Consider the following 19,435-nt stretch of genomic DNA (forward strand, 5'->3'; position numbering starts at 1 on the left):
AAGCGGAAATATTCATATCTGTGTTTCAGATTAAACTTTCAAAATAAAAATCAAATCAAGTTCACAGTCAGGAATGATACAAACTGGGCATATTAGTCAAATGACTGGGCATATTGGGGACTAGTTTCTTTTGGAGCTGTTTGCACTGGATGGTGTTTTTTTCCCCTCTTCAGCCACGCGTTCCCATGGGTTTTTTAAAGGATTTGCACACAAGACATTTTAATGACTGCAGTCATCTGAGCTTTGCATGTTTCTTTTGTTCGAGTTCTTCCCTCATAAGAATGGTGCCTTTGGGTGGTGATTATGTATGGCAGCAAGCATGATCACTGTGAAGAGCAGAGGTAGTGATACCTTTTTGATACAAATATGTGCAATTTTCTGCAATATGTCTATGTTGCACCAATAAATAAAGCCCAAGTAACTAACTGGTTTAAAAATAGCATCATACCTCTAGAGTATATCAGTATAGTATATCCATGTACACTTCAGAGTCCATCAGTAACCAGCAGTGGCCTAGTGTCACTGGAAGCTAAACTGGTCCATGCATCAGACGTGAACTGAGGCACAAAGTGTACAGAAATGCAAGGAGCGATAGCAAGTATACCATAAACTTAGGGCAAGTGACAAAGCAAACTAGGAAGCTACTACTCAAATAATTCTTTGACACATTATGAACAGGAGTAATACTATGATGTACTAGTTCCCTGAACTGTACTATAATCACGTGAAGTATACTGTGAAGCAAAGAAACAACACTATAAAAGTCACACGATTACAAAAACACTGAAACGAATGGTTAGTAAATCACTACGTGAACTGTGACATGGTCCGTGAGGGAGCCTTGGGGCTGTTGCGGACGAGGGCTGGGGACCCAACACTGGGTAACATCCAGTGCAGGACCCATGGGGTGTGGGACAGAGGGAAAGGGTGTGGCGTAATTCTCAGAGTCACTGAAACAAGGGAAACAAGTGTTAGAAGGGATGCCAGATGCGGATCCAAGGCGTAGGTTGCAAATTGCAAACAGTCTTACTTTTCACAGGCGGAGGCGAAGCATAGAGGGGTTGGTGCGGATGGGGTGTAGAGGTACTCCGATGAGTAAATCCGTTAATGTCAGAGCGCTGGACAGGAAGGCAGGCAGGTGAATGTAAGTGGAGAAGCTGTGTGCTGACCAGTGACTGAACCAAGACGGGTTATGGCAGTGAGTTTCAGCAACATCCAGAGGTTTTCTGTGAGCAGAAGGTACAAGGTCAATACAAGAATAACTATGGCAAGATACTGTCACTGTGGCGGCTTGACTAACGAGGCTTAGCAGACGATCTGGTGGAGAGTGAATATGAGCACTGATTTCAAGAAGCCAGCAGCCCAGATTACACTCAGGTGCAGCCTGTCAGCGGTGATGCGGCGGATACGCTCAGAGTTGGAAACGCCGGCACTGTGGAAAAACCCAGCGCTCACCCTGACCATCAGCTTGGATGTGAAAACCATGAAAGTCTGCATGTTAAGATCATACTGATTCTATAACTTGAGGACTAGAATACCAATATTTTGAATATCAAAAAACCCCCAAATTTAGCAGAACAGCAGAACAGCTTATAGTTGAACAGTGGTGCCTTTTTGTACTTTTAGTGACTTGATCCCATAAGTACATCTACTAAAAATCTTGGATGAGTATCAATATTGGTGACCTTGACCTCAAGGTTAAGGTCAAAGGTCATGTTTACTAAAAATCTTGTGAATGCAATAGGTGTATTTACACAGGAAGAATATAATATAGGCTTCTCATACTAATAACTTAACTGACAATCTCTGACACTTTGCAATTTGACAATCTTGATCCAATTCATGCATTTTTGTTTTGCAGGTTTCTCAAGGACGCAGAAAGCAATATGTAGTTAAAATGGTGTCAGTGTTTCAGTGTTTTGACACAATGACATTCAAAGCTTTTTCCCAGTTTACATTCAGTGAATTTTCATAATGATAATCACGCTTCTGGATGTTCAGGCCAGGGCACAATTTGATTGCAAAAATGTTAAAAGATGTTAATGTTGTTTCAACATTATACAATAAGCATAGAACAACTTTTAACCTTGTTAAAATGTAAAAGTGGGATTGTGCCACCTAAAGATTCAGCTGCCAGGAGGCTGAGGCGCTGGCACCTGCCAGTATTTTATAAAGTTTATTTTACTGAGTGCTTTGAGTGCTCAGTGAGAGTAGAAAAGCGCTATATAAGAACCAGTCCATTTACCATTTATCTGAATTGTCCTGTGAAGGACTTTGTTCTGAAAAACAGTTTATAAATAAAGATTATTATTATGTTTTATTGTTTTTAAAATGGTTAAGCCAGTAAAAACCTATTTCAGGAACTGTTTGATTTACCGAAACAGATGTGCTTCCATTAGGTCATGCATATTGTCTGCAAACATCATCTGATGCTGTTGGCATAAACAAAATTATATTATCAACATATAGGGATAGTTGATGGTCATTGTATCCTGTTGTTAACCCATAGATTTGTGGGTATGATTCTACAGTTACTGCAAAAGTGGAATTGCTAGTGTAAACAGCAGCGGTAGCAGAGGACCATCTCAGTGAGACTTTAAAGAACTAGGATCATTAAACCTTGTCAAAGACCTTCTCTGCATCTAAAGGGCCGTATTAGAAGTTATTTTATTATTATTTAAAATATGATGGTAGTTTTTTTTTTCTTTCAGGTTCTGAGCTGTGCTCCTATGAGTTAGCAGCTCATAGATATCCTGTTCTCGAACAGAGGACCACTAAATGCCCCAAACTACCTGTTCCACCCAGGTATGTAGCAGCTTTTCACCCCAAAGTCGCTTGCTTTTTTGCTTTTTCTGTGACCTCTGACCTCTGTCTTCCATTCTCAGTAAACCGCTGCCCGTGTTTAATCGCTGCACTCCGGTGGACATCTCCTGCTACGCAAGGTTTGCTGAGGCTGTGGTGACGTTTGTCGGGGATAACAGTGTTCTGCACCGACTGATCGCTGGCGTCGCTGCCAGTAAAGAGATCATCATCGGACTTTGTGTCCTCGCACTGTGTGAGAACAAGCATCAAACTCTAAGATGAAAATCTAATTCTCATATGGAAGTGCCAAAAACTGCAGTTCTTCTAATGGCCACTTGAGACTCTAACATCACTTTTTTTTGCCTGTCTTTTTCAGTCCTCTCCATGATCCTCATGGTGATCATTCGTTACATCTCTGCTGTCCTCGTCTGGATCCTCACCTCACTGGTTGTCCTTGGATCCCTTGGTGAGATCACTTCCTGTCTGTTTGTTGCATTAAAAGATGTAAACAGATGAAATGTGTCTGAAATCAGGGCTCTGCTTTTTGTGTCTAAGCGGGGACTAGTGTGCTCTGGTGGCTCTACATTGACTACCGGCTATACGGGAACGACACTTCCTCTAAAGTACTGAAGGAAGCGAAGGAGGAGGTGGAGGTCACCAGAGATAGCGGACAGGCACTACTTGTCTATGCCGTTGCTGCCACTGTATTCACTGTATGTACTCGACATCAAACAGAGCATAGAAAGTGTGATCGATTGGTGTTTTAAACCCGAGACTGACTGTGTGTTTTGTCTCCAGATCATCCTTCTGCTGCTGATGCTCTTCATGAGGAAACGAGTAGCTCTGACCATCGCTCTGTTCCACGTAGCAGGAAAAGTCTTCATACACCTCCCCCTCCTCACCCTGCAGCCCTTTGTCACCTTCTTTGCCCTCCTGCTCTTTTGGATCTACTGGATCCTGGTCCTTCTCTTCTTGGGAACCACCGGTCAGTTGCAGCAGTCAAAGAGAAAAGCTGACATCATAAACACGGAGCTGTCCCTCTGATGTGCTCATTTCTAATCCTATCTCTCCTGGTTACTCCCAGTGAACATCTTAACACCTTCAACTCTGCTACTGCTACCTTGGCCTCCTGTCTTCAGTTTAAACTACAATGCTGTTAGATATTCGTCTTTGTTTTGCTAATAAGTCAAACAGCTGGTACATATTTGGTTGAACCCCCCCCCACCCCCCAATCACATACACATGTTCACATGTCCAGTTTCTCTCTGTTCTTGTTGTACCTTTTGGTTGTAGTGACTCATTCGTAAATCGTTTATCCTATAAATTGTGCTTGAACCAATTTGGGCGAATCGCGGTACCCGAAACTGTCTCTGTGGATTTATGTTTCTGTTGAACGTTGAATGTAAAGTAGCAGATTTCATTTAGTTTTAGTCATCAAATTATTCTTTCTCTCTTTGCTCTGTGTGGTCGTGCAGGTAACCCCGTACAGAATGAGGAGACGGGGCTGACGGAGTTCAGACTGACCGGTCCTCTTCAGTACTTGACCTGGTACCATGCTGTGGGCCTGGTCTGGATCAGTGAGTTCATCCTGGCCTGTCAGCAGATGACTGTGGCCGGTGCTGTGGTCACGTACTATTTCACAAGGTGAGTCCATACTACACTTTACATACCTTTTTCATACTTGATATTTCACTGGAGAATTTGGTATATGATGGTATTTAAATAGAAAAGACAGCTTCTTTTCGCCTGAGCCACTGACTGTAATCGATGTAGTAAAGCAACATGGTGGAAAGTGGATAAAATCAGCTTGGATACTTTTAAGAAAATGAACAGCTGGTCTGTAGGTATTTGGACAATGACAGCAGGATCATGTGTCTCTCTTTCTCCATACCTTTCTTTAGCAATCGTTCTGGTATAAATTTATCTGTGCAGGCTCATTAGCTGTTTTGTCATAAAGTCTAATCTAAGATAAGATGACCTTTATTAGTCCCACACGTGGGAAATTTGTTTTGTTACAAAGTGGACAGTGCAAAGTTACATAGCAAAAATTAGAAAAACACTGGAATAAGATAAGAATAAGATACTGTACACAACTGTACACAATAGAATAGCATAAAATAAAATACTATATATAATAGAATAAAATAGAATACAAATGCTATATACAACTGAGTATAACACAACGATGCCAGAAAAGAGTATTGCACTTAGTATTATTGCTTTTGCACATGTGTGGATGTGTGTGTTTGGTCAGTTGGAGTCTTTGTTGTACAGTCTGACAGCAGTGGGGAGGAAAGACCTGCCCACACCGTGGGTGCCGCAGCCACTGAAGGAGCTGCTCAGTGCTCTCAGAGTCTCCTGCATGTGATGGGAGATGTTGTCCAACAGGGATGACAGCTTAGCCACCATTCTCCTGTCACTCACCACCTCCACTTGTCAAGAGGGCATCCTAGAACAGAGCTGGCCCTCCTGTTCAGTCTCTTCCTGTCCCCAGCTGAGATGCTGCCACCCCTGCAGACCACACCATAAAAGATGGCTGAGGCCAACCCAGAGTCATAGAAGCGCTTCAGTAGTGGGCCCTTCACTCCAAACGACCTAAGTCTCCGCAGCAGCTACAGCCTGCTCTGCCCTTTTCTGTAGAGGGCGTCTGAATTATGAGTCCAGTCCAGTTTATTGTTCAGATGAACACCAAGGTACCTGTAGCTGTCCAGAGTCTCAATGTCCATACCTTGAATGTTTAGTGGTTGCAGTGGAGGATGTTTGTGCCTGCAGACGTCTACCACCAGCTCCTTGGTTTTACTAGTGTTGATCTGGAGGTAGTTCTGCTGGCTAATCTGGTCCTCTTGTTGGTTGTAAGCAGTGGGTTGCAGCTTGGTTACAAGAAGCTACAAAAAGATAATATTTTTGAAGGTTTCTCTTGATTGTAGACATTGGCCGTGATACTTCTAGAGAGTGCGCTTCAGTCATATCGTAATTGTTTGAAGTAAAGTACACTGTGGAGGTGTACAGAGTCAAAATTACAAAAAAATGATTATGCTTGTTTTATCTCAAGGTATTAAAATCATACTGTCTGTATTTCTAGTCACTCTGGTATACAATGACAGCATAATACTGCATCTTTTTAGCCTGCCTTTTTAAACTCTGGATTTCCGAGTGGATTCTCCACATGTGTACCCCCTCGTTTCAGGAAACATAAAGGTTCTTCTAAATGTCTCATGGCAGGAAAGACTCTTAACCAGGACTTTGTGTTTCAGGGACAAGAACCGACTCCCAGTGACTCCAATCCTGTCCTCAGTCCTGAGGCTGGTCCGGTACCACCTGGGCACAGTTGCGAAAGGATCCTTCATCATCACACTGGTCAAGATCCCACGACTCATCCTCATGTACATCCATAATCAGCTCAAAGGAAAGGTACAAAAAGTTTATTTACTAGACTGTTAAGATAAGATAAACCTTTATTAGTCCCACATCTAGGAAATTTTTTGTGTCACAGCAGAAAGTGGACAGTGCAAAGTTACAGCAGCAAAAATTAAGAAAAACAATGGAATAGAATAAGATAAAAGAATAACATACTATATAAAAATAGAATAAAATGCTATAACTAGCGCAAAGCAGTAGTGCATGATGGCAGAATATAATTGCTAAGACTTAAGTTAGAAAGTTACAAGAAGAGAGGAAAGAGGAAATAAGAAAAAAGCTCAGAAATGAGCAGAGCTGCCGTAACAGGCTGCCACACGCCAGAAGCCTTTAAAGAAAATCCAACGCTGAAAAAATTAGTTTTCACTTTTACTAAACATGAAGTAATAAAGCAATAAGATGCAAACAAAATACCTAAAATCAAAGTTTTATTTATTCAAATAAATAATTTTTAAAGAGGACAGTGCTTAGTGTAAACTGAATATATACCAACCAAGTAAATGTTATTTCACCAGATCCCATTAAATTGATTTTATGTAACAATTAGTTAAAGAAAGCATTTAGGCAGATTTTCTCTTTTTCTGTATGCCCTCTTGAAACTCCTGATGAATCCTGAGATGTGCATAGGTTTATGGATTTTATTTCTCAGTAGGGAACCTTACCATGACACTGTCACTTACAAGAACAATGTGAACCTGTCAGTGGCGAACACACTGTTGCTAAGATTACACGGAAGTGATTCATTGAACAGTTTCACCAATTATGATCAATCTGGAAAAAAAACATCAGAAGAATGACTTGATGTCCTTTAAAGGTTTGGTAACAATACGAAGGGCATCTGTCTGTATGCTGATGATGTTTTGGTGTTCAAACAGAAGTCTCCTCGTCACTACAACAACATTTCTGTTGCATTAACAACTCGTTCATCCTTTTTAAAAATGATTACATGTACAGTGTGTTGTATGTGACATGTAAACATAAATACATTTTATGTATAACCTGATATTATCTGTTGTTTATCAGGAGAATGCGTGCGCTCGCTGTATGCTGAAAACTTGTATCTGTTGTCTGTGGTGTTTGGAGAAGTGCCTCAACTATCTCAATCAGGTAATACTCCACCCTCTTCTCTTCTCTTCTCTTCATTGATATGATCATCTCACCATGTCTGGTTTTATTTCCCAGAATGCATATGCAGCCACAGCCATCAACAGCACCAGTTTCTGCACGTCTGCACGTGATGCCTTCGTGATCCTGGTAGAAAACGCGCTGCGAGTCGCCACAATAAACGCCATTGGAGACTTTGTGCTCTTCCTGGGGAAGGTGAGGCGGGAGCTTGATTTTTCATTTTTCCTGCCAGTTTGTGCTGCTTTGGAGGAAGGATCTTCACTTTGAGTGTGATCACCTAACTGGATGTTGCTGTAAGAGAGCTTCGAGTGCTCAGCTACAGCAGAAAAGCACTATATAAGAACCAGTCCATTTTCCATTTACAGTTCTGTGGGATTAAGTTCAGAATTTCCAAAACATTGACTTTAAACACTTTTACTGGTCCCGTGAAATGAGATTTGATGCCATGCCTAAATTTTTTTTCTATACTATACGTATACGCCAGTATAGGTGGGGAAAGGAGCTATTAGCTAGCCAGATCCAGAAACAGTGCTATTATGTTCGTCTTCCTTCCTTTTCTTTGCATTTGTTTTTTAGCTGTAAAATCTAGTGGCAGGGAGGGCTTTCATCTTGGCTTTTGTCCACCATTCTCCTGTCGCTCACAGACAGATAAATTTCTAGCTTACAAACACCCCAGCAGAGCTGGAGCTGATGTTGACTTGTAGGTTACCTGTCTAAGGTGTTCTCGGGAGCTCTGTTGCTTTTTGTCTTTAGTAGAAAAAAAGTAGCTAGTGAACTTTGAAGCATCACGGCATATGGACAGTGGATTTCAGTTTTTCTTTTCCCACCTGTCATCAGTTTATTTGAATATATCTCCTCAGATCCTGATTGTGACGACGACGGCGTTCGCTGGAGTCCTCCTCCTGAACTACCAGCGGGATTACGCAGAGTGGCTGCTGCCGCTCATCATCGTGTGTCTTTTCTCCTTCCTGGTGGCCCACTGCTTCCTGTCCATCTTTGAGATTGTGGTGGACGTCCTCTTCCTCTGCTTCGCCATTGATACAAAGTACAACGACGGCACTCCAGGGAAGGAGTTCTTCATGGACAAAGCTCTGATGGTGAGATCTTTCGTCTGTCTCCCTCAGAGCTCGGTGAATTTACTAAAAGGACTGATATGGTAACATTCAACTCTGAAAATATGCTAGTGTAATGATGACCTGCAGCAATGTTCCCTCTATGCTGCGCGCATGCGCAATTGCGCACTGCTGGCACGGTCTCTGCGCACAGAAAATCTGCATTGCGTTAAAACTTTAACAATTCTGTTTTGCAGTGTTAGTCAGTAAGTGACTGGCTGCTGGGATTAGAACGATGCCACCTTATCCCATAGTCCAGCCAATAATGCGATTCACATTCGTATATACGCAGCTAATCAACGTCGTTGACAGGCTATGACAGCGTCCTTATGTGCCGACACCGGTGTTTTAGCTAGCAAAGCAGCGTGGCTGATGTGGAGTGAAGCCATGTTAATGACAACGTGGAGATGTGAGCAGGACAGACGGAACAATTGACGGGAAAAGTGTGGACTTTATACCAGTTTTTAAATTGTGTTGATAGACCACGTAAAACCAGAGTTATGATAAAAATATATGCAATGTTTGGTTTTCTTCCTTAATACTATCGTTGTTTATATTTCCTGCGGGAAGAAACGGCGTTTTATAAGGAAAACGCTCGAAAGCCTGTGAGCAAAAACAAAAACAAAAACAAAAACATGGAGGAAGTGGAAAGAAAGGCTCTTGGCTCTTTCAAAGGAAGAGTACCCAGCCACTGGTACAGATATGTAGACGACACCTGGGTCAAAATCAAGACACAAGAAGTGGAATCCTTCACTGCGCACATTAACGCCGTGGATAAAAACATCAAGTTCACCAGGGAAGACACAAAGGATAACTGTTTGCCTTTCCTGGACTGCGCTGTGCACATTGAAGAGAACGGCAACCTCAACATCGAAGTTTACCGGAAGCCCACACACACGGACCAGTACCTCCTGTTCGACTCCCATCACCCTCTGGAACACAAACTTGGGGTAATCAGGACCCTACACCACCGGGCAGAACATGTTCCCTCTAAGCCTGAAGGGAAAAAGAAGGAACACACACATGTAAAGGAAGCACTTAAAACATACGGTTATCCTAATTGGGCATTTATCAAGTCAGCAAAGATGCACAGAAAAGAAGATCAGACACCAGCGAAGGAGGATAAGAAGGACAGACGCAGCAACATTGTCATCCCCTATGTAGCCGGTGTATCAGAGAAACTCAGGAGGGTTTTCTCCAAGCATGACATTCCAGTGTACTTCAGACCCAGCAACACACTCAGACAAAAACTGGTTCACCCGAAAGACAAAACTCCAAAACACAAACTTAACAACGTGGTGTATGCTGTACAGTGCAGCGAGGAATGCCCAGACCTCTATGTCGGAGAGACCAAACAGCCACTTCACAAGCGCATGGCACAACATAGAAGAGCCACCTCCACAGGACAAGACTCAGCAGTCCACCTGCATCTTAAGGATAAAGGACACTCTTTCGAGGATGCCAACGTTCACATTTTGGACAGAGAGGACAGATGGTTTGAAAGAGGAGTGAAAGAAGCCATCTATGTCCACTGTGAGCGACCATCTTTGAACAGAGGCGGTGGTTTACGACACCAACTGTCTGCCATGTGTAATCCAGTTTTGAGATCCCTCCCCAGGCGCCTTAATGCCCACTCACATACTGGGCCATCTGACCTTAGGAAATCACATGATAGGGTGGGGCCAGGTTTCACAATGAGCTCACCCTAAACCCTGGCTGATTGTGACCCACACCCACTTTCACACCTTGGCTCATGTGATTAGGGTCATCAGGGGGTCCTTTGTCCCTCTTTGGGGGGAAACTCCCAATGGGTTTAAATCTGGGACTCTCCACCATTTGACCTTAGAACTGAAGAAGCTTCTCGGATGAGAGGTGAAACGTCTTGAAGCAACTCAAAGAAGTCCAGACGCTTTTCTTTCCAAGCTCCTTAGACTACTTTCAATAGTGTTAACATACTACACAGGTCATGAACAAGAATTTTTAAAAATTTTCATTGTAAGTGGGCTAAAGCAGTTAATTAAAAGTAGCCTAACATAAATGTAAATGCTGTAATTTGATTATTTTAATAAACCATGTAACTTGGATGGATTTGATGCTGACATGACCACAGTGCACACATCTAATGTTGCTCCCAGTGGTCCAAGGGACCGCTCAGGGAGTTTGTGTGTTCGCTCAGACACACGAAAAATTAGAGGGAACATTGACCTGCAGGTGTCAGTTCAAGAAGGGGAAGTTGTTTGTCGTAGAATCTCCAGTTTGCAATTCATCATGGGATGTGTAGTTCCTTTATTGTTAAACATAATTATGTTCAAAATAAAGTTCTGATCATGATTGCTAATAAAAGGACTTTCTTGAATATCAATGGGGTGCAGTGTTTTAATGTGTTTGGTCTTTGTCCACCTTTCTGTGTTCCTGCAGGAGTTTGTGGAGAGCAGCCGGCGGTTGGAGCGTGCTGTGGAACGTGGGCGGAGTCGGGTGAAGGAAGTGGCATCAGAAGGGGCGGAGATCAAGCCCATGGTGAGTGACAATGACACCAGAGGGGGCGTGGTCAGGCAGAAGAACTCGTTGGAGGCGGCATCGGTGGGTCCAGACTGGGGTTGTGACGGGGAGTGGGAGGAACATCAGGAATTCCAGGTGTACTACCTGTTGGTGGGGGTGCTGGTGGACTGGATGCTGATGGAGCAGACTGACTTTGTCCTCTGTCTCAGCGAGGACGTCGTCCTCTTCCTGTGTGTCTACCTGCCCACCTCCACTCTCTTCCTGTTCGTCAGCCTGCTGAACACACCAAACCCCGCCCCCTCTGCCCATTCACATGTTAAATCAGCCGCCGTAAACACTGTGTGCTAACCTATACATGCTAACTGATGCATGTGGTGACTCAAGCATGCTGACTGGATGGCCCACTGACGCATGCAAGCCAAACCCATTTACATCGCCGCCATCATCACCATCATCATCATGCTGGCTGCTTCCTCAGAGACTAAACTCCTACTGACTTTTTGTTTGTAATCTATTTATTTTTTACTTTTGTAATTTTTATATTTGAAAATTTTTTTTTTTATAAATGTGTTGATGTTTTGTTGCTGTTTGAGTGAACTTCTGTTCAGCCTTATTTTCTCACTGTGGTGCTTTAAACAAGAAGAAGGACTCAGCAGATGGTAAGCTGCAGCTTCAGGTTCATGGTTCAGTCTCAGGCTCTCTTTATGCTTCTGTGATTCTGGTCCTGTCATCACATTTTTAGATATACTACCTTATGATTGGAGAAAAATTATGTAAACTGAGATGCAAACTCTGCTCTTCCCTGCTGATCAGAATGATCGAATAACCAATAAAATTGGAACAGACGTAAGACAGGTTAGTTAATTTTTAAAATATGAATCAAAAATGTTTACAGAGTTCAGTTTATGGACCATAGATTTAAAAACAATCTATTTTTCAGGAGCTGATTGAGGTTAACTAAAGGTGGTTTTTTGAAAGATGCTTTCTTCTGGGTCCTAGCTTCCTATTTGGTTTCAAAGAATGATATGTCATCACTTGAACTCATGTCCCTCATAGTTCGAGCAGCTTAGGAAGAGCTAGGTCTGACTCAGAAATGAATTCTAAAGGGTTCATTATTTTCCCCACCAGATGTTTGCTCCTGGTAGAGTGAGACGAATTAAAAACCAGAAACCAGGTGGTTGTCACATCCTGTATGTTTGTCCTTCAGCGACCCCCAACAATCAACCAAAGAAAAACTGCAGAGAAACAAAAAACAACCAAATCTAGAAGCGCAGCAACAACAGAGAGATGCAAAGGACCACTCCAGCTCTTGTAGGTTTGTGCAGATTGTGTTTCAGTTTGTGAAAAATCCCCAGTATTTTGTCACAGTAGTAACAGCACTGGAAAAATAGCTGTGGTGGATACACTTTACCCTGAATCGCTTCTAAAAGTTTTGCAGAGTAGTTTAAGGATAGCTTTTCCACTCTGGAGCCAAACAGCTAAAATGGCTATTTTAACTGTTATAACACCAGTTCATTGTAATACCGTAACGTCAAAAGCCTACAACTTTAAGAAAGAGGTCCAACAATCAGACAAAACTTTTATGAACAGCACTTGGAGATGATGGAGAGGAAGAACTCCCTTTTAACAGGAAGAGACTGCCAACAGAACCAGGCTCAGGGAAGGATGGACTGTCTCGATCAGTTGGAGGTTATTTGGCAGCTTCTAGGCTAATCTTTTACAAATATAACACCAAGGTCCTTCAGTTAGTCTTACAGCGAAGCCAATTTTGCCTAAAAACTATCATTGTTTTGCTAATGGTTGCTCAGTTTAGGATTTATGCCAGGAGGTCGTCCTTTGGTGGCAATAGCTACATAGATCTTACAAGTGTTTGTAGACAAAGTGGTGGTTAAAGGTGATGCTATCTGGAAACTACTGCTTGTATGAAGCCAGATATCAGAATGTAAGATATAGTAAATGGTGCTGTAGTACTCGAGGAAAGGGGTTTTACCACAACATTTACCCCTTTTAGCTCTAAGTCCGTAGGGCCCCATTTATTCTAAGCATCCCCATGAGCGTCCCCATGAAACAGGATTCCCAGAGATTGGAACTCTCATGGAAATAAGGGACCAACTGAAGAATTGTTACACCCCTAATAATGATGATGATAATAATGATAATAATATTAAAAACTTTTAAGTGAGTAACTTAGTGAGAAAAACTAGGAAATAAGCAAACCCTGCTCCAGCTATGTGGACCTGACTCACCTTCATCTCCCATTATGCTCTGCTCTCTCGTCCATACCCTGTGTGACTGCCTGTAATGTGTAATGACTTGTGTTAACCATATGACCGTTTTGCTGTTTCAGGCTCCGGGGACGAGTTCAGCTTGACCAAAATCAGCCAATGGGACTTGTTAAAAAGAGACATTCCAAATGTTTATTTTTACCAACGTGTAACATGTTTACTATGGTTTCACTCCAGGGAAAACAATATTTTAATAAGAAACTGTAAAAAAGTAACAATGTAATGAAGCACTTTATATTGAAGCGCTGCAGATTTTAAACCGGCTGATGCATTTTTTTCGTAGTGATGTCCTTTTTTATAAAACTCACCCCAACTCATCGCTCACTCTTCAGTTCCTAACAGTTTTCAGCCACTTTTCCGTTTTTTGTCTTAACGTTTGTTTTGGAGACGACCCGCGCATCGCGGAAAACAGCTCGTCAACCAAGTCATCAAAGGGACGGGGCCTGTGGACAGGCGGAACAGCAGCCATAAAACTCCATTTATTTGGTGGACGAGATCTGTCCAGGTCATACCGAGGCTGTCAGACTCTATGTGGGATGGATCACCACGAGTGTGCGTTTTTTGTTTTTTCTACCGTAGTTACTGCTACAACCTGCAAGGTGTGGGTCATGAGACCAGTTATGTGACTCCTTAATGCAGCACCTTCAGTTTGCTGAAGCCTGAAGTTCTCCTGCAGCTAGGAAGGACAACAGAGCTTGTGGAGAAGACGGGGTTAGTGGCTCTTTTTTAAATCCACCAGACTTGTTTGACAAAAACAGGGATTTTTTTAACACTGAAAATGAGTGTTATTGACCTATTTGTGTGACTTTTGCTTTTTAATGCATTAGTTTAGGTCCGAATTAATGCATTATAACACCAAAGTAGCACAATATTACAAACTATTCAATTGTGGCAACAGTAGATGAGTAACTCCTGTGTTCTTTGAGGTAAAATTACTGTTTTGATGAATGGGGTCTGGTGGAGTGTAACAGCTTCAGTTACTTGTTTAAGAAAAGCTGTTTAATATGGGTAAAGTGGAGAAAATCTTGTGTACATAGCAGCTCATGGTTCTTGTTTGTGCATCTGCTTGTGGGCGTGGCCTTCTGCCACCCACTGCAGATAACATATTGACTGTGAACAGTGGAAAATAATTTTAAAAGGTTTCCTGACTGATAAATCAATACATTTGAAATCACGCTCTTTTTAAAAAATATCAATCAGTCATTTCAAACACCAAGATATGTATTGTGCATTGCCTAAACATATCAGGACAGAATCTTTGATGCATATCAGACCTATAAATAGCCTATAGAAAACTGTCTCCATCAGTCACATGACTCTCACCTCGTAGGCTGTAACAATCAGCCGAGTCCCCTTGTGGTCGGGGCTCAAAATGGTTTACTGGCGTCAGAGACGGATGCTCCAACAAACAATCACCCGGATCCCACTTCCTGTCCAGAGCCGAAACCGCCGTCTCTGAAACGGCCACAAATCAAATTGTTGTTTCCATTGAGAAGACGGTGGGAGATGTGACGGCTGAGTTCAGTCAGCAATAAAAAAAACTGCATCATGTGACCACATCAACAACGACAACAAGTCTTCCTGCTTCCTTTTGTTCAACATGTTCCAGGTTCAATGATTAATTTCGCCTCAGGCAGGAAGTCCGACCAATGGCTCGACTGTCAGAGGTTTAATCTCCTTTTATTGTTCAACAAGGCAACTCATTGGGCAACCTGAGAAAGAAAGGTTGCCCAAAATGTGAGTTTGAGTTATCAGAATGTCTTGAGTCAAGTGCTGAAGAAAGTGAAACTTTTGATTTGAGAGCAACGGTGCTGCCGAGGAAACTGCTCTCCTGGTTGGCCAACATGTTGCCTTGTTGCACTGCAGGTTAAGCTGTGTGTGAGGCTGAATCCAAGCGTCCTTCCTTCAGACTGAAATACAGACTTAACCCAGATAGCAAACATGTCTGGCCTTATCTGGGCACTTTGGGGACCTACAGTTCAGTTATGTTGTGTAGACTGAACACTCCTATATCATCCCAAATCCTAAATCATTATGATGATCTGCACATGAGTACCTCCCATTGGAAACCAGGTTCAAAATGGAGGGAAATTAATAAAGGTTTAGAACCTAATTAGTGCTGCAAATAAAATCCTAAAATTTCCCTCACCAAAACTGAAGCTCAGAACATTTGGACAGTCAGTTAGTACAGAAACCTCACAGCAGCCATATTATTGGTCAGATAATTGCAAAAAAATGCTTCAACAAACATGGTGCAGAGGTCCAGTTCTAACTCCAGTTACTTGAGGTGAAGCCTAGCAGACAGCTAGCCGCTACAGTCAGCTGTATCACTATCCAGCTGTCAGTCAAATAGACCACACCCCTAATTATGCAAACTTCAAGCCTTAATATAATTTAAAGAGGTGAGTTATAAAAACATTCTTGACCTGTAGACGTGTTATGAAGGTGTAAATTATCTATAGAGACAAAAAACGTTTTTATATAAACTGTAAACATGTTTATTTCTGCTGTAAGTTTTAACATGGGGGTTTATGGGGACTGACTCACTGCTGGAGCCTCCGGTGGATGTTAGAGGAACTGCAGCTTGTGGGCACTTTACCATTTGCATCAGTGGAAACAGCAACTTTCATTCACATTATTCAAGAAATGTTGCCTTTACAAGCTGTTTACAGTAAACTGAAGCTGAAGGTGTTTCCATGGAGACATCCTAAGGATGAAGTCTGGAGTTTGGACGTTCTCTGGGTTCAGTCAGTTTAAAGTTTGTTGTGTTCAAACATCGACCTGCTGACATGTTTCTGGTCTGAGTCTGTGACGATGAACATCTGTGTGCAGTTTAACACTTTTTGTTCCTGAGATGTTAATGGGCGCAGCTGATTGGCTCCGACCGGCGGTGTTTAGGCTGCGACTGTTCCCATCATGCACCTTGTCTCTGCCAAACACCTTCACTTTGACAGATAAACCGCTCAGAGAGGCCAAACTGAGGAGCGTCTCCTCCAAACAAAAACAAAACAACCCGACAGATTCACAAGCTGTTGTGGAAAATCTCTCCGTGTGCAGAAAACTGGACCTCAGTCTGACATTCAGCTTTCAATTATTAAGCGCATGTGTGTGAAAAAGCAGCGAGGCCGTGGTCGCCGCACTCGATGCTCTGAGCATGTTAACTAATTGCACTAAAGATGGAGTTCATTCATCACTGACGTCCGTTTGAATTAGCTGTAAAGTATTTTAGATGAACAGTGTTCGTAGCTCAGATATTACCACACACACTTACACTCTCTCACACACACATTTATTCATGTTTAAACGTCCCAAAAAGAAAAAACTAAGAGCAATCAAAGGAAATATTTAACTCCTGCTATTCAGATACACTTAGATTAGTTTGGACCATGTGACTGCTGTCGCCGGGCAGATTAATTTGACTGCAGATTAACCTGGAACTGAGAAGTTTCATTCCAACATCAGAAAAGTCTGATCATTTCAAGTATTCAGTTAGAATTTGTACAGACACTTATATACAGGACTCAAATCAATCAGTGTGATTGGAATAATGACAAAAACGAGATTGAAAACAAACGTGGTGATATAAAAACAGTAAAATCCTCATCAGGCTTTAAGTGGTGTGTCTCCTAAAACACAAACAGACTTCACTTTGGGGTATTTTTGTCCAGACATCTCTACAGAATTGTTTTAATTAAGAAACTTTAGAGGGTTTTCTGGCATGACTGGCCTGTTTAAGGACTTTATGTGAAAATCATAAACTAACAAAGCAAATTTGTTATTTATTTAACTCTATTTCTTCTTGGAATGAAACATTTCAGCTCCTCTTCCTTGTCTGCTGATTAATTATACGTTTCATTTACCATTATCCATCCAGTCGGCATGCAGAGGTCAAGCTACTGCTGAAGGTATAGGGTCAGCAGGTGAGCTGTGGGTTAGTGACACTCCAATCAGAATCTTTGTATCGACTGACTTATGCAGCGTTGTCATAATCAGACTGCTTTTTTTTTTTCAGTGGATCTTATTGTATTTTTTTATTTAAACACAGGGTGCATCTAACTTTAAGGTCAAATCTGTCAAATTTGCATAAAGAAAACAGCTTTTAAAAAAAAGAAGCACCAGTTTGAAATCACACAGGTAAAAACACAAAACACAAATTTAAGGCTGATTTAAGTCAAATTCTGTCTCGTCTCAGAAGGTAAAGAATGTTTCCAAAACCTGAACTGAGCCCCAGATCTGTCACAAACGTGACCTGGTGTTTGTGATGTTTGAGCTGCTTGTAGCTCAGTGAGATTTAGGTTACAGCCTATGTGAAAACATTTCACCTCTTCTTTAAAATAAAGTATAAAAACTTCATCGTTACTGGAGGGTTATCAGGTTGCATCTCGTCTTTCTACTTTAAGAAGTTTAGAATGGGTTAGCTTTGAGTCTCGACAAATTTGACCAAACTCACAAAAACTATCCAAATACAAAGTAAATTTCATGTATGTTTTTTTTTTTTTTTACTTCACAACATTGTTTCAGTTCATCACCATTATTTTTTCCCAAAGATTTGCTTTATGTATTTCAGTTAACTAAAGTGTTTTTTCAGGCTTTAGTAATTATAATAAGTGGTCTGAACAGGAGGTGGGTGGGGCTACTGTGCCCTACGTCATACAGCTTCAAAAGAGGAAAACAACTCTTTGAATCTAAGCCTTTAGAGTGGCAACCTGAGCTTTTGGCTCACAGGGATTACTTGAGAAATTCTTTATTTGAAACCTGTTCAGTATGACAGGAAATAACTAAAAGCAGAAGAGCAGATGTATTCAGGACGACTTCCTCTTGTTTGATAAGATAAGATAAGATAAGATAAGATAGAACTTTATTAATCCCTCGGGTGGGTTCCTCTGGGAAATTCGATTTAATCCCTCCTTTGAGCTGGTTCTTTGAGTTTGTGTGACCAAGGTTTTAGGTGGTCAGTAGTATTTCACAGAACCTGAAGAGGACGGTTAACCTGCCCCCGTTTCTGCATGCCGCTCTTCAGGTGTGATATCATATCTTTGGTATTTGGAGATCTCGGCAGTCACAGCTAAAATGGTCTTATTTATTCTCCTGTGAAGTTTATAGGTCCATTTGTCAGAGCCTTGAAGTTGTTTCTTGCTTTTTACCCCTCAGCCATAAAAGGTTCACCTTTTAGTGACCTGAACTTCAATGTGAAGGTCAGAGGTCAAGTTTTCTGAAAATGTTGTCGTAGGTGCATCTGCTAGGAGGCTGGGGGTAGCACTTAAAACTTAACAACATTTTAATAACATGTTTGCATATTCTCTCCCGATTATTAACATCTCAACCCAGACTACTCTGATATTTTCTTAAGAACATCAGTGGTCAGTTTGATATAATGTCCTAAAATGTCCATTTGTAGTTTTTTATCGATTTTTATTACCCATAACGGTAAAAAGAATCCCAAATCTAGCTCTTTAAAGTTTAAAGACTTGCAACTTGAGCCAACCTTTAAGTCTGTGCACAGCTCTTTGAGTAATCCTGTTAACAGACCAACCAAACCAGTTACAGGTTATTTATTTTTATTCAGATGTGATTTTCTGAGCCTTGGCAGTGATCTTTCTTTAACATTGGAGTGTCTCTAACTCGTCCTCTACATGCCACCCTTCTCACTTCGGTTGTAGGTTTTAAATAAGGCAATCTGAGACTGTTTGCCTGCTTCCTCGGGCCCGGATCGGAGCAGATGAAGGGCCGGTGTTGTAGTAAAGTTGCATGTCCATGTGTCCCAGCTCCGTATTGCAGCGCGTCGTCTTCGTACGGTGTGAATAATCTGCTGTTAGATCCACAGCACTAAAAACTCTGACGTCTTTGTTTCCTTCGGATGTGACTCTTTGTCTTCATGAGGGACGGCTTCATAGCAACAAGAAAAAGTTAAGACTTTAGGCAACACAAGTTTAACTGTCAGGTGTAACACTAGTGTTTGTTTTCTCTGCAGTACGAAGTGGTTTGTAACATTGAAGAACTTTTTCTTTGGCTCTGGGTTGTTTTTTTATATTTATCATTTCTTATGTATATTTGTTTTTTAAGAAAAATAATAAAAAGGAAAATTTGAATCTGTGCTTGGTATCTTTCTTGACTTTCAAGATCTGTGTGTTATCATATCAGAAGGGAATATGATTGACAGATTAATCGTTTGGCCTCCGAAATGCCCGAAAATAT

The 19,435-nt window shown here is 41.6% G+C and overlaps 2 protein-coding genes across 10 annotated transcripts in view; one reads left to right on the forward strand and one right to left on the reverse strand.

Annotated features, from left to right (window-relative positions):
* slc44a1b (solute carrier family 44 member 1b) overlaps positions 1-19,329 on the forward strand; it is a 31,330-nt gene extending 12,001 nt beyond the window's left edge. For 2 of the 9 annotated variants that reach the window (XM_082504646.1, XM_082504647.1), the window contains exons 5-15: positions 2,712-2,805; positions 2,886-3,055; positions 3,179-3,268; positions 3,358-3,515; positions 3,601-3,787; positions 4,278-4,446; positions 6,057-6,213; positions 7,243-7,326; positions 7,402-7,539; positions 8,205-8,441; positions 10,875-12,216. In XM_082504646.1, the coding sequence (XP_082360772.1) occupies positions 2,712-2,805; positions 2,886-3,055; positions 3,179-3,268; positions 3,358-3,515; positions 3,601-3,787; positions 4,278-4,446; positions 6,057-6,213; positions 7,243-7,326; positions 7,402-7,539; positions 8,205-8,441; positions 10,875-11,303 (1,913 nt within the window). In that variant the 3' untranslated portion in view covers positions 11,304-12,216. Of the gene's footprint in view, positions 1-2,711; positions 2,806-2,885; positions 3,056-3,178; positions 3,269-3,357; positions 3,516-3,600; positions 3,788-4,277; positions 4,447-6,056; positions 6,214-7,242; positions 7,327-7,401; positions 7,540-8,204; positions 8,442-10,874 lie in introns of all 9 variants that reach the window. The other 7 variants (XM_082504648.1, XM_082504650.1, XM_082504653.1 and 4 more) reach the window with 7 other exon arrangements.
* Positions 865-19,435, reverse strand: part of LOC309688771 (uncharacterized protein) — a 29,913-nt gene continuing 11,342 nt past the window's right edge. Inside the window, exons 2-3 of the mRNA XM_082504720.1 lie at positions 1,031-1,226; positions 865-950 (exon numbers count right to left, since the gene is read on the reverse strand). The gene's annotated coding sequence lies outside the window, so the exon portion shown is untranslated. The remainder of the gene's footprint in view (positions 951-1,030; positions 1,227-19,435) is intronic.

This window comes from Aulonocara stuartgranti, assembly GCF_965226115.1.
Source record: "Aulonocara stuartgranti genome assembly, chromosome: 2".
Lineage (NCBI taxonomy): Eukaryota > Metazoa > Chordata > Actinopteri > Cichliformes > Cichlidae > Aulonocara > Aulonocara stuartgranti.